This window comes from Melospiza georgiana, chromosome 2, assembly GCF_028018845.1.
Source record: "Melospiza georgiana isolate bMelGeo1 chromosome 2, bMelGeo1.pri, whole genome shotgun sequence".
Classification (NCBI taxonomy): domain Eukaryota; kingdom Metazoa; phylum Chordata; class Aves; order Passeriformes; family Passerellidae; genus Melospiza; species Melospiza georgiana.
The window spans coordinates 8,968,782-8,984,859 of record NC_080431.1 but is presented as its reverse complement, the minus strand read 5'-3'; the positions used below and the strand labels follow the sequence as shown (position 1 = coordinate 8,984,859).

The 16,078-nt window shown below is 38.4% G+C and overlaps 1 protein-coding gene across 4 annotated transcripts in view; it reads right to left on the bottom strand.

Moving 5' to 3' along the window:
• Positions 1–16,078, bottom strand: part of ROBO1 (roundabout guidance receptor 1) — a 680,447-nt gene that overhangs the window by 34,694 nt on the left and 629,675 nt on the right. For all 4 annotated transcript variants that reach the window (XM_058043544.1, XM_058043535.1, XM_058043553.1 and 1 more), the window contains 3 exons: positions 12,428–12,599; positions 4,849–5,046; positions 1,450–1,476 (listed from right to left, as the gene is read on the bottom strand). In XM_058043544.1, coding sequence (XP_057899527.1) covers positions 1,450–1,476; positions 4,849–5,046; positions 12,428–12,599 — 397 coding nt within the window. The remainder of the gene's footprint in view (positions 1–1,449; positions 1,477–4,848; positions 5,047–12,427; positions 12,600–16,078) is intronic.

Here is a 16,078-nt window from a genome sequence, read left to right as displayed (position 1 = left end):
ACAGGAAACAACTGCACTGAACATGAGAGGCTGGCTTGTGAGAGCAGGCAGCCTCCAGTGTGATGAACAGCACGTGGGTGAGGCTGACCCAGCTCAGCTCAGCCTGCTCTGGGGGGATGAGAGCGGGCACACAGGGCTGGCTTCCTCTGTGGTCCAGCCTGGAGGATGTAACAGTGCTGATTAGGAGCTAGCATTCCCTGGGAAACTTCCCAGAGCCGGGCTGGGTGGGTTTTACCCTGCCTGGATATACATGTCCTGCAAATCTCACAGGTCTCTTGTGAAAATGGAGGATTTCAAACAAAGGAGGAAGAAAAAGAACTGGCTGTTCACTCAGGCTAAAAGAAAAGCAGAGCACTGATGGCTACAGAATGTGCTGGGCTTTATCTACTGCAGAGGATGAGCTGCTCAGCTGCCAGACTGTAGGACCCACTGAAGGTCAGCTCTACGGGATGGAAAGGCTGCAGGACCCACTGAAAGTCAGCTCTATGGGATGGAAAGGCTGCAGGACCCACTGAAGGTCAGCTCTATGGGCTGGAAAGGCTGCAGGACCCACTGAAGGTCAGCTCTATTGGGATGGAAAGGCTGTAGGACCCACTGAAGGTCAGCTCTGTGGGATGGAAAGGCTGCAGGACCCACTGAAGGTCAGCTCTAGGGGCTGGAAAGGCTGTAGGACCCACTGAAGGTCAGCTCTATGGGATGGAAAGGCTGTAGGACCCGCTGAAGGTCAGCTCTACGGGATGGAAAGGCTCTCATGGGCTTTGGTGGGCTATGGCTCAGATGATGTTGTATTTTACACATTTCTAAACAAAAACGAAACCGAAAGTGGTTTTAAACTCACATTGAATTTGAAATTCACTTCTTTTTAAGCTGAATAGGATCATGATTTTAAAATTTCATAGCAAAACACAATTTAAGGCAGCAAGCAAAGACATCTAACTGGTGTAACACTTTGATTTTCTGTATCTTCCAAAGCAGACAACTCTGAGGCCACTGGATTAGTGCAGATTCAGAGGAAGGAAAAGGAACAAATATTTCACCGGCTATAATCTCACTGAATCGCTTTCAAGTCAGCATCTGGGCTGTGCTAAGTCATTCATCCTCCACCAGAAGCACCTTTTGCATGTTTAGATGTGGGAGGCCACACTACTCCCTTGGAATATGCAGGAAAAGAGCCCAGGCTGTACAAACTGACAGGATCATGCTACAAAATGGCATGCTGGCATGGAATGGTGTGCTTTGAAATGGTACACACAAATAGAAAATATTGTCAGCCACAAAGCAAATGCACACTACTCAGAGAACAAATAATGACACCTGTCATTAATGACATTGCTTAAAAAAAACCACTTCAGAAACAGCTGGGCTGGTTGGTTATGTCAGAGAAAGAGAAATAGTACCACAAACACATGCTTAAGTAACAAAGAAGGGGGGAAAAGTGCAAATATATACCTGTTGGTGTGAAGGTAAAAGACGGGACTGAAAAATCAAAACAAAATACAAACTGGTTATTAAGTTGAAGAGAGAAAGGGAAACATACCACATTAGTATAAATCTAGCAGACAGCTGAACATAAAACAAATAAATATAACTAACCCACTACTTCAATCACATTGATATAAAAATAAAACTGAAACTGCAATTCAGAAAGAAGATTGTCTATACAGGTACTATTCAGGAAAAATAAAGGCAAAAAAAGCAAAAAGCTTGGTATTCTATTGTGCTCCTGTGGTTTTTAGCCTTTCAAATCCTTCTCAGTTTGGTATTTTAAGTTTTTTTCTGAAGATCCTAGCACAAACAAAACCCCCACACTGTTAATCATTCTAGAATGCAGAATGACAAATTCCTTAACAAAGCCTTATCAAGGTCCTATTGAATCTTATCTGCAGTTCACTAAGTAAATGCTCATTACACTGAACTAATAGGCACGCTTAAGTATTCAGTAAGGAAATAATAATCATAAAAAGGAACAAAGAGAACTGCCGTTTTACTGCCTCTGAATCAAGAATGGCACCAACTCTCGCTGCAATGAAGACATTAAATCTACTGCAGCAATTAATTTTTGTTTTCAGAGATGAGACTGTTATACAGAGTAATTATCTTTCTTTTTTAAATAATCACCAAAAAAAAAGAAAAACCTCCCTAGATGTAACACCTTTCTACCTTCCAACCCTTGGCTTTAAGAGGGAAAGGTTAACAACAGAACAATGACACTGCTTGACAATCTTCTCTCTCACAGCTACTATAAATCCTCTTTGGATCAATAGGGTCTCTAATCCAAATACAGAGCAGCAGCATCTGCTCTTCCTATTAGCACATGCTCCCCCTCCTGTTGACAAGACAGTATTGTTTTCCTCTCACTGAGGGCAGAACAAGGCTAACATTGCCCTTTCTGATCTAATCACAGTGAAAGGTAACAGAAACAATCAAATATTCACTAAAAACAGCCTGGAGACAGAAGGTGATCAGCAAAGCCAGAACAGAAATAAAAGGTTCTGGCTAAGAGAACAACTTCTTCATCTCATTTTTTTTAAGAATTCTAAAGTTTTTGGGGAGTGCAGTGTGTCTTGTAGTTGTAATTTAAGATACACCATATTACCCCCTTTTTACCAGGCCAATTTATTTCCAGGGATATGATACTAAGAAAAAGAAAATAAAAATGGAGTATTTGGACATTTTAGGCTCCATTTGTAGCAAAGCTTTTTTTTCTTGGGAATACCATATATTTCTTTGAGCTGGGCCTTTTCCCATAGTTAAGTTTAATTTAGTTACATTCAAACTATAGAACCATAGTAACAAGCTTTCATTAAAATAGAATGGGCGTTTAAACCTGAGCTTGATTCCAAAGAGAATCAGAACCTCAAAATAATTTGCAATCACAGGGACATGAAAAATAATCTTAAACTACTGTCTCATTACTCTTCTGTGAGCTAAGTACTAAACCTAGTTTTGTTTCTTAAGGAACTGAGGAGGTTCAACTGAAAGAAATCTGATTTCTACCACATGAAAGAATGACTTAATTCTTAGAGCTTCTATTAATAAACTCTTCCGAGTGTGTAAGACTGCTAGTACAGCATGCATGTGTGGGAGTAGTGAAGTATTTTAACAGATGACAGGCCTGAAGCTAAATATAAAAATAAATAAATGCAAGACTGAAGAAAGTTTGGGCTTGCAGTGATGACTTGATGAACTGCAGAGTGGCAAACTACTTTGCAATTCATATTTCACTAAAGATAGGTTTGGTCTTTGAAGAATACTTGATCCCAGAGATACATACCCTACTTTTCTGTACACTTTCATTTAAACTCCCCCCAGATTACACAAAAGATATTTTTACAGATATTGAAAAACACAGCTGTTTTGAACAATAGCTGATGTCACTGAAGTAAGCATTTTTAAGGACAAATTGTATGCCTTTTGCTTAATCATAGGTACTGGTGAAAGCACAGTGATGTTAGTGTGATAGAGCTGTAGAAAGGCAGTGTGGCAGCATGCTATTAGTAAAACAAAACAGCACAGGCCAGTGCAGCACTACGTGGGGGCTGTCCTGCCCTAAATCCCAGCAGAACATAGCCAAGGGTGCAATTCCTTCCCAATTCCCTTGGCTGCAGCTCCACTAAGCCACTATGCCTAGAGCCCACAGCGAGCCCTGGTTCTTCAATAGCACCGAGGGCATCTCAGCTCTGCAACACTCCAGACATATTTCCATGTTTCCACTCACTCATTTGCTATTTTTAGCACTGCTTCTTTTACACAGCAACATATTGCTGCTGTTTGAAACCATTTGTGTTTGATTTGCCTGTCCTGCCCATAACACATTCATTCTTGGGGTCTAAAGAATCTAATCTCATGACACCTTTCATACACAAAGATGAGTTCACATTTTAAACCTTGGCCTGTGTTCTGATTGCTAAATGTCAAATATAACCCCATCTAGTTCTTCAAAAGTAGGATCTCTCATTTTCTGATTCATTCCAAAATTTATGGTTCTCACTCTGCAATTACCTATGAGGTACTGCTTTGAGATGTAATGAACTGTAGCTCATTGAATTCAGCTTTAATTTCCAGGCTTAACCTGGAAATTATTTGATCTGGAGGAGTCAAGTTTTTATTCCAGAAGTTCTTCCAGGTAGAGATTTTAGTTTTTTCAGAGTGTATATTGAAAAGCACTGCTTTACCACTGACAATGTGATATATAAGAAGTATCAATAACATGAAACAACATGGAAATGAGAAGTGCTTTAAGTTAGCCCCACTGCTGCCATTCTAACTAAACACAGATGCAGGATGGGATAGCCCCAGAACCCAGTCCCAGCCAAGGGTCTGAAAACAACATTTATGAAAAGAGTCTTGGAAAGCAGACTGACCGCTGTGCTTTTGCAAACAGCCACACTTCCCCCAGAAGAGGAGAAATTCAAGTACCCACACCCAAAGTGTTACTGCAATGGACACCACTGTTAGCACTCCCAGCAGCAGGCAAAGCACTGGATGGGGGGACAGGAGCTGCCACCCACGCCAGATGGCTCCTCTTCAGATGACACAGTGTCAGAAAGCAAGGGCACATTGGAAGCCCATCTTTAACTTTCTCATTTGTAGGAGTATCTTTATAGAAAGCTACTCCTGGTATTCAGCTCAAGACTTATGCTCTAAAGCCAGACTTAGCACATTATGTAAATATTTTCTCTGCACAGGCTCCTGACCCACACTTCATGAACGCACTGAAGCAAGCTGGTAATTCCTTATTTGAGCCTGAGAAGAACAAGAGACTGATGACAAAATAAATAGGCAGCAAACAGGCATTCAGCAGCTTGTTTGCTATCCTATTTCAGACTGAAACAGATAATAGGGCACCTTTTCTGATACCAGCGTAGGTACTCGTGAGTCCATTCCTCTTCTTCCTGTGGCGATACAACCAGATGCTGAACACCATGAGGATAATCCAACAGGCTGCACCAATTCCAGCAATAAAGGCAGGCTGCTTTACTACATCAGAAATCTGCTGGGCCAAACTGACTTGATCTTCTGAAGACACGGGGTTTCCATGAGAATCTGAAACAGAGACACCCGTAACAGCCAATTAATTTGAATGAACAGCTGTAAGAGGGAGCATGAAAAGAGCTGACATCACTGCAGTCCAGTTTCTCAAGGTAAAATCCTTAAGATTGCTCTTCAAAATCTCACTTCTACAGGTCTAGACAAAAGTGGTATGTTTTCCGTACAAGACAGGTACCTCCAGTATCACTGACTTTTGTTTGCTTACAAAAACTGCTAAAATCAGGCTACTAGGTATACAAATAGAAAGGCTCCTAAATAACAAACCTGTGATCTGCTATATTTTACTTTTCTTTCATTTTAAAAAAGCAACATCAGCTTCAGAAAATTATTCAGAAAATCAGCAAAAAACACACCAAGTGAGAAAAACACGAGTAGCAATTTGAATGGGTCCAAGTCAGCTCCCCAGACATCCACTCTCAGAACCGAAAATCAGTTACAAATTTAAACAACATTCATATGAAGTTGGTATTGAGGAAGATATTTTAATCTAGCAGTTCTTGATAGATAACCTAAATCTTGTATTACACAGTCTAATGCACTGCTTGCAGTCTCTCACTTTGACCTCAATTAGAAAAAGATTGAATATTTAAAAGTATGTAGAAAAGTAAAACTACAAAATAACTAATCCTGCCCCCTTAAATACGGATAAAAAAGCTAAAGGATAACTAAAAAATTATTTATGAATTGCTAAAAACAGCCAAGGAGTTTCATTGGTAATGAACAAGCAATGCTTTTCAAAACCAGTTTAGCCTTAAATACCCCACATCAAAATAAAGAACATGCATTTTTCCACAGAGTATTAATTATTTTTTTCATAAACACAGCACCTTTCAGAATTGTTTTTTTCTGGTCTTTACTTTCTGTACTGAACTTTTGCAGCAACTTTCTGGGAACAGCAGTAAGAAGACCCAGTTAGTGACCAAGCTTTCTGACTGAAGTGAAGGGACTCAAAGCCAAAATTCTGCCTTCCTGATGCTTTACCACCACAGTGAGTGCTCACTTGAAATTTCATTACTGCACAGGGCATGGGCAAGAACTCAAAGCCTTTACTCAGAGCGGATATTGCTTTACACATTCCACAGCTTGGCCTTTGAAATACCCACTTTTACTCCTGTATAAATCTAAGAGATAGGTGCTTTGTACTATTGGTAGGGACATCAAATTCAGAATGAGAGATTGGTGTTTTAAGGAGAAAGGTGCATATCAATTCTATTAATATGAACTATGTAAGAAATAAAAACCTATTTGCTTAAAACCAGTATCTTTTCCCTGTGAACTAAGCAGTGAATAGAATTTTTTTATGATGACAACTTGCATTATGCCAAAATAAGCCCACATAAAATATAATAAGCTGCAATACAAACAAGAGATCGAATCACAACAAATTATTTCCTCTGGAAAAGGATACCTTTTTGAAAGGAAAAGGTTAAATTAGTAACAGCTTCTCCCAGTGAAGGGTTCCAGATTCCAGCTTCTGCAACCTTGAAGTCAAATATCTATTTTTCTCAGAAATCACCCCCACCCTTGACTGCTACCTTATTGGAAATTTTATTTCATTTTCCAGCTCCCTTTATCTTCTATGATCCTAAGTGCGCTGCCTAGCCTAAAAGTTCACCAGGCAGACTCATTCTTTTCTTACTAATACACTCTTTGTGTCTGCTGGGTTTATGGATTTCACGCCTATTTGTGCAAGGTTAAGATGGGTTGCTTCAGATTTTATGGAGACAGCCAAGTGAAGTTCCACACAAGTGGCCAGATGGGCTTAAATGTATAAAGTACACTGTGACCAATGAATTAAAGCTGTCATCTCATCTTTTGTCTCTCTGCAGCTGAGGCCATATTAAGATATGAAAACTTGCACCGTCAATCTCCTTTTCAAAAGGAGTGATTTCTGTGGTCTTAAACAGCTACAGTCCCTTATACAACTTAATGGAACAGAATAAAACATTTATGGAGAGCCTCTGGTCCTGAATAAATAAGAGTGATATATATTTTTTCACCTCATTCTTAAAATAGGTATTTTAAAACAATAAATCCAGGAGAAAAAAATAATCACAAGCTCAAAAACCAAGTAAGAATGTTTTCTAAACATGTCAACAATTCAGTCATATAGAAACACAGCACTTTTATACACAGTCTGCATTGCTCAGTCAATGTGTGTCTGAATATTATAAAATCCTGAAGAATCTTTATTATCCTAATTTTAAATTAACATTAATTTCATGCTATTATTTTACTTGCAAGAACAGCATAACAATGAACTTTCTTTTAAGAAATGACGCTTCTGGCACACTGAATATGGGTGGACTGTTAGAGCCACTACATAAGCTGGTATATACCTATGCATATGGGAAAGAGAAAAATGCATCTATGTTCACATACAGTCAAATAAACCGCCTAAGAGGAGATGGAAGGCATTTCAAGAGGTCACATTTGACTACATCCTACTCCTCTTGTAATTCAAAATTAGCTAAATGTAAAGAGAATGAAATTTAGTGACCTCCTCACCACTAAACTCTTACAGGAACATTATCTTGGAAGCCTTTTTTTGAGAAGGGCATCTTCCCTCTGTTTAACAGCCCTGTGAGATCCTGAATGATCAGTCTTGGAAATAACTCTTGAACTAAAAAAAAAAAAGCCCTAGTTTTTCTTAATCCAAGGAAATTTCTGGAACTTTGACTGATATATAAATGGTTCATAATGAACATTCCTGTTCCTGCTTGCACTCTTCAGGGAGTTGTGCCAAAACAATATGGGAACATAAACATTCTATGGCAAAGTGCATCCCACTGCCAGAGCAGCAGCCCCAGCATTTAATGGACTTGGAAATGCCTCAGAGTTGTTGGAGCAGGCTGCTCCCACAGCTCCCTGAAACCAGCATATTATCACAGTGACTCATCCCTTCTTCTAGCCCAAGATAAGAGCTAGCTTTTTAATCACAGATAATGCTGCTGTGGCTATTGCTCACAAGCTGCTTGATTTGAATGTCTTGAAGCTCCAAGTTTCAAACTTCAATGGAAACTAATTAGAATTTACGTAGAGAAGAACTGGAACCTCTAATCCTCTAGTGTTAAATATTGATATAAATAATAATAATGTGAAAACTAAGATTTAAGTTGCTAAATGATAAATAAAAGATTAATATTCATTTATTACTGGAATGCCAAAGATTCAAAAAAGACAGGTTCAAAGTTGTGCAAGTAACTGAACTTTGCCTTGTGCACGTATAACCTATGGAATGGTATTTTTCCATATGTATGCCTCATTCAGCATACAAAATGTACAAACACTGAGTAGGAATATATAAATGGTGGTGACATTGTTCATTCTGGCAGTTAAAAACATGTAAAACACCTAAAACCTGTAACATATTGTTTGAGTGTTACCTCAAATGCATGTTCATGATGCAATATGAAAATTATTTGATGAAATATTACCAAGGTAAGAATATGCTATTTTGTCCCCTTTCTAGATTTATGTTTCCCAAACTGATAAAATATCAGTTGTACACTTCAGTCTTACAACATACAGCCTGAGGTGACAGCACCAGCCTGATTTGAAAGGGTTTGCTGTGAAGGGTATAAATAAAGATTACTTTCTTAAGTTGTTTGCAGGCCACAAACAAAAATATCAACAAAAAGCCCCTCACAACTATCACACTCAAAGTACCTTTAGGGCTGACAGAATAATAACCTGGAGGCATGCTAGCTAGTTCACAAATCACGTCTCCTAAATGTAGCAGTTAAAATAATAAAGATTCAATGAGACTTTCTTGTGTTTTGTACACTTGAGACATCCTCTGGTTGAATAATACACTCACTATTTACAGTAATTGTGCAGACAGTTCTTAATAAACAACTGCACACCGTATATTCACACAAATTATGTGTTTAAGAGTAACATTAACTGCAATTGTGGGGCTTCTCAGAGCTGGTACCAAAAACAAATACATCACATGTTCCAATGTTACCACTTACCTGTCAACAAGCATAGGTAATGCTGCCAAGCTACCACAGGCAGTATCCCATCACTCTACAAAAGCTAGGCTACAGATCAGCAAAACATTTTTTGCTAATTCTCATCTTTCTGTACAGAGCACTTTTGTAAACAATGTCTTTAAGTTACATGTTGTGACAAGGAAATAAAAGATTCTATGGAAATTCTGTGATTTTGTTTCTCCACAGCACATTGTTACAGGCATAATATAGTGAGCTGTGGCTAGGTCTCATGGATTCTTTTTTTTCCTTAACAGCAAAACTTTTGCAGTCTTTCTTTATGTAAAATATCTTTTCTTTTTAAGGAATAAACAAACATTTTTTTAAGTCCTTGGAATTCCACAGAAAGCACTAAAAGCTCATTCGAAAGCCAAGATGCAAATTCAGAAGCTTCATGCAGGGTGTTTTAAGAAGGAAATAAAAGGTTCCATTGAAATTCTGTGATTTTGTTTCTCCACGGCACATTGTTACAGGCATAATATAGTGAGCTGTGGCTAGGTCTCATGGATTTTTTTTTTTCTTAACACCAAAACTTTTGCAGTCTTTCTTTATGTAGAATATCTTTTCTTTTAAAACAAACAAACAAACAAATATTTGTTTTCAGTCCTTGGAATTCCACGGAAAGCAGTAAAAGAGGAGCCAAGAGGAAAATTCAAAAGCCAAGAGGAAAGGTCATTGAAAAGCCAAGAGGAAAATTCATTCAAAAGCCAAGAGGAAAATTCAGAAGCTTCATGCAGGGTGTTTTAAGGAGACACATAATTTTTCATTGGATCTCACGATTTTATGAATAACAAGCAAGTTATTTCATTGCCTTGTCCCTGGTGGCACGGGAAGTCTGGGGTAGCACAGCTCAGTGAGCTGCTTCATGTCAGCAGGGACATGGAAAATGAAAGATCTTGGAGATTACAATTTGTACCTGTCTCTGTAACAGGTTAAGTGTGTGCACAAGGCCATTTATCACAGCTCAGCTGGCGCGTGGGACCGCGCTGCACGCCCCAGCTCCCGGGGAATCCAACTCCTCCTGTCCTCCCCTCTCCTCCTGGAAGGCTGCCCTGGAAAGGCGACACTTCCCCCTGTCACACGCCCCGCTGAGGCTCTGCCCAGCCGTGTCCCTGAGCCACCAACCTGGGAGCATCCCACGCAGGCTCAAAGAGGAGACCCAGCCACGGCCCGCTCTCGTGTTTTTGTATCATAAGGGGATAGATTTTAATGAGAAGTTGTTATTTAATGACAACTTCTTATTTAAAAAGTGAACCTCAGAATCACACTGTAGATTCTGTTTTCACACATGGAATTCCTATTTATATATTTTTTTTTCCTAATGAAGAATTGCACTAATTCAGGTATCAGGAAAGGAATAGTTGGGAGCAGGGCAGAAATATAGTAACTGGAAGCTGTCACACAGTTCTTAGAGCACATACATACAGCATGTCAGGACTGTTTCAAACCTTCTACAAAGAGCATCTTAGTCCTCTTTCCTCCCCCTCCCTGGCCTCTCTTCCCTCTCTCTGTAATAATGTAATTTATTGCTGGTGAAAAGTGCCAACTGATGACATCAACAAATTAATTTTCTTTCTTCAGAAAACTACCCAAAAATCTCTGCTCCACCCCCACGCTGGGAGCACTTCTAAGAAGTAGAAATCCAATTCCTTGAGGGGGCTGGAGGAGAACTTGCATCACAGGGCAGAGTTGAATAATCTGCAGCCACACTTCTACCTGGATGATTTAAGTTGATCTGTGCTATCAAAGAGTGCTAACACTTGAATTTAAGCACTAATTTTCAGCAGCCTCCTGCAGCTGCTGCAACGGTTGTGGCACCATCTAGATATTTCATTGTTCTCTTTCTTGTGGCATGGATCTCCACAAGAGTCCTGTCTCCACATCTTTGCCATGTAACAACCAAATTATGGGATTTACTAAAATACATCTAGATTTGGCCATGCCACTTAATTAGCGGTAAGCAGTGAAAGCAAACTCCAACCATGGGGAAATATGTGTATTCTACCAGACTTGAACACTGAACACCTCTCAAGGTGTGGGATCTCTTCTTGTTTTCTAACATAGTAACAATAAAGGCCAGGAACACAGAAGTGGGCAAAAACCTTACCCTGACAGTCTGATTAGTTTATTTTTCCACTTCACAAACCTCAAAGTGATTAAGTTTCTTTATTAAATTCACCTTCATTTAGAATTTCCATATCATCACATAAAAGGGTAAAAAAAGAAGTGGTTATGGAGTCCTTGAAGATTTGAGGTTATCCTCATAAACCTCACTGTTTATGAGGAATTTTCAAAATTTTCAGAATTTTCTAACCCTAAGCCATATAGAATAAGCTTGATTTTGACTGGCTGCAGAAAGCTGTGAATGGTAGCTGGCTGTAGAGAGGAACAATCCAACAAATAACTACATGGCTTTCCTGTTATAATTCCATATTAATGGAATATCATACAAGCTGTGTGCACCTTTATTGTAACATCTCCATCAATGTAATTGGGAATCATATACCTGTCTAATTTAAGTAAGCTAAAGATGGCCTTCCTTTTAATACCTAAGGAAATGTGCAAGTAATTTTCCATATTAGTTGCTCTGTCTTGTTTTCACACGCTCTTAATTATAGATTTTTAAATACAACAAGTGAAATAAGAAGGTAGATCTACTAATGATACAGAGACAGAGAGGACATAAAGTCCAAAGCAACATGCTGAGCTTGCTTTCATAATTACACACTGCAATGATAAGGTATTTTGCTCCAGGCATACTATAAAGCAGCATATGACTATACTTAAAGCTACTTTAAATAATCTTCAGCTAACCAATAGCAAAGATGCATTTTTCCCAGAAACATCAAGGAGCAATGTCCCTGGTCAACATTTATGACAGCAATGTTTGGTGTAAATGAGATTAGAAGGTCAAATTTATACATAATTTGTGTACATCTTTTTTCCTGTACTCACGTTATTTACTAGCTTCCACACATAGTTGATATTTATCGTGCCTAATTTTAGGATGCTTTTTTTTTCTGCTTCTATAATGATAAAATGTGGTCAAGACAAATTACATCCCTAAAGTGGTTTAACACCTAGAGATTCACGCTCCCCTACAAGATTTAAGGGTGAAAATTCACTTTGAAAAGTCAACAACTAAAAAGCACTGCTGAGCTGGGAGATTTAAGAACACCCCTGTGTTGTTCTAATCCCACCTTTAGAATGCAGTTCTAAGGCAAGTTTAAAACCAGAAATGCCAAACCCTGCTATTCCTGAGATCAAGTAACACTATCCATTTCACCTGTCGTCTCCAAAGCATTTCTGGTGCCATAAAAGACGAAAGCAAACAAACAGAAACCACCCACACCAAGAGGCAGGATTACCAGGAAGCTTACCTAGCTGGATAAACTGGGGGTCACTTTTCACCCCAGGTCCTGCCCCAGTGCTGGCAGCCACCTCCACGCTGTAGCGGATGCCGGGCACGAGGGAGGGGATGACCACGGAGAAGGTGGCGCCGTCCACGGTCTTGTTGATGTGGTAGCGGCTCTCATTGCCCAGGCACCAAACCTGCAGGGAGCAAAGGCACACGAAAGTGCTCAGAATTCAGCTCTGAAGGAGGGAAAATGAGGCATTATTTCCCTCTGGATGAAGTAATTTACACTTTGTCACTGTTCTAACATCTGCAGTTGTGGATTGCTGTCCTAGGCCCTTCATGAATACTGAAAAGACATTTCTTGTTCCAATGAGCTGCTCCAACTGCTACCATTATGTGGCTACATTTCACTGAGAAAAGCAAGGCACAACTTCTCAAAGATATTTTCTGAGAATCACAGTGAAGAACCTCAGAGAAAGGAAAACCAATTCTTATCTCATTTGCTGTGCCTGTGTGGTGCCATAGTAGAATGCAACGTGGAGATTGTTTACCCAAAGTGATGGGGTTTTGTTTCCTTGGCCTATCAGACCAAGAGCATCTTCAGACTGCTGGTCAGCAAACAGTCACAAAATTTTGTTCAGTGGAGTTGAGTGCTTGTGCAATTTCAGTTTAGATGTAGTGTAATATAGTATAGAACAATACAATAAAGTAATTAATTAACCTTCTATTCTAATATCATAGACTCAAATGCGTCATTTCTTCCCTTCGTCAAGGGGTTGCTGCTTTAACCATACCATTATTTGATGAGTTTATCACAATTCATTTAGAGTTCAACAAGTGCTAATGAAACTACAAGCATGGAAGAAATAAGGGAAGCCCCACAGCCAAGAACTGTTCACATAAACAACAAAGTCAGAGCGTTCAGTTAAATGAATTTGCAATTCTCTTCTTCAGGAATTATGTGTCACTCAAGCACACAAGCAAGTCTGTCATCACATGACATCTTAAGAGAACTGATGCTGGAATCCAAATGGTCTTGGTTTTTCTTTTTTTCTCTTTTTTTTAGATGGCAGCAATGGGCAAATATTGAGTGATATGCTGTCTTCTAATGGAGACAATGGCATGATATCAGATTTCATTTTTTGGTTTTGACCAAGATACAGATCTAGTAACTTCAAATCACAGCTTCATATATTCCATCAGTGACATTAAATGGCAAGGAGAAACAAAATGATGAGATATCTTTATCTCTTTAGGCCTGAACTACTGATGTGGCAAATGCTTTTTAGGAGGATGGCTGAACTCACAACTGCTATTCAAGGTGAAGTAGCAGCTAATCTACATCTGCTAAAAAAAGTCATGAAGCTGTGCCTATTTCTTTTTTGTGCCTTTTCCACAAATGTATAGCTCTACAAAGAACATTTATTCAGAGAGTTAAATTAGTTAAATTCAATACTTTATCTGTAAAGAAGCAAACCTGGCTGAGAAGAGCAGCACATCAGAACCTGGGCCTATTGTAGATGGGAGGGAAGATTTTGCTTTCAACATATGGAGCTCCTAAAAGATTTAGTACCCAGATAGCTGCTTTTAATCCCTGGTGCAATTCTGCTGCTGTGGAGACTGCCAGGTGAGGAGGATAGACTTTCACATCTAGAACAATTGCTACAGCCCCTCCTGTACACTGGAAATTTTATCTCACCTTCAGGGCATTATAAAGACCCTTTTTCCTCCTCTGGATGCCATGGACTGCAACAAGGCTAGTGGGACACTGAGGATGTGAAATGCATTTTAAGTTCCTTTGAAATCGAATCCCAGCACAGGATATGTGTAAGTGCTGCTGCAGAGCAGGTCAGAGCACATGAAGAGAATCTCCTTTTTGTGTTCTGACACTACATAGAGACTGTTTCAATCAGTGCTAGGGGTAAAACTATTACTAATAATATATTACTAATATAAGAGCAGAAAAATTCTCTTATATAAATAAGAATTCAAGTGAGGAACAGAAGGCTCAAATCTATATTTAGACTTAAGTCAATTTCACAGAAATTATTACTGCTACCTTGTAAAATGGTGCATGTGCAAACAATGAAACATTTATTTCATTATGTACTTGTAATCATGAACTACTCATTCAGAAAAAAAAGCTTTTGTTTGTAGGTGCTCAAGTACATGGGGAAGTGCATGAAACAAGAATGTCAGGTCAAACATCAAGTTGTTCAGTACTTGCCATCCTACATTTGACTGCATACATAAATAGGCAAGTGAAAATAAACCTTTCGAATTTTATAAAAGAATGAATTCACATTATAACAGACACGGAAGGGAAGAGAGAATTAGTAGAACAAGAGAATTTAAAACTTGGTGTTAGGCAAGGAGAAAATTACTTATGCTGTGAATTTGAATTTCTGGGGTTTTGTGTATGCTACTGACAATTCTTCAATTAAGATAGTATCCTTCTTCCTATTTATTTTATCCTTTAATTAAAGTAAGTACACTCTTGCCTTTGATCTGAGCTGCTGAGAAAATAATGACCTGCCCCACATATGCATACCTTTGTTTTTTATTTTCTGAGAGAAAAAAGAAGATAGAAAAACAAAAGGGGAAGAGAAAACAGAAAATTTCATAAGTCTTCCATTTGAATTTTTTTCTTATTATTAGTTCTTAATCTAAAATCACCAGTTCTGCATTTCAGTAGTTTTTTTGGCAAAACCAGTAATTACATATAGCACCTTCAGTAGGAATGGCATATATATTTTCACAGATTTTTTTTTACGTCATTTTTCTGTCCATGGTGAAAAGCACAAAGGAAAACAATGGCATCAATGCAACAAATACAGATGCAGAACATGCCACTGTGCCACCTACTGCTAAAAAAGCACTACAGTGTGCTTGCTCCAGCACCTGAGAACCTGTCACCTCAAAATCCTGGGATTTGGGAGGTGGGGTATGGATTATATCCACTCAGAAATGTGAATTTACTGATTTTTATTATTGTGTCATTGCAACCTTAACATGCCTCTGATGCAGTTTCTTGTTGTAAATAATTCTCAAGGTCTAGCTTTAAATAAAATAACTTCATAAGTATTTTTTCAAATTACATTGTGTTATATATATGAAACTAAGTCATAAACAGATTTTATTTTACCAGTTGACCAGGTTCTGAAAAGGGTTTTATTATTCTAAATTGACCACGAAGCTTATAAATCTTTTCCCTTTCCCATTTTTACTGAGAAGAAAATCAGAATGAGTTTTGATGGCTAGAAATATAGGTTTATAGCACTGTGTTAAAACCTGAAAAATAGCCAAGACCTTCCCATTTAAAAGATTTTCTCAATAATCTGCATTTGCAGGGGGCTAAAACAAAACCTCCTGCCCTTCCATGATTACAAAGCTTACTTGATATCTACATTTAAAACATCTCTAGCTTGCTTAGGAAAAATAAACCTCATTTACTTTGCTATGTAAATTACCACCAAAAAATTTTGAAATGCAAATAGTCTGTGTTCATAAATGAATGACAAACAATAAATATTTTTAATGTGCTTTCAATTTGTCAAAAATTAAACAACATAATGAGAACTGTGTTTGGAAGAAAAGAAAAAATTTCTATGCAGGAATAGATTTATTATCATAGAAGCACATTCTTTCCTTGAAAGTTTTCCATTTGTTTTAA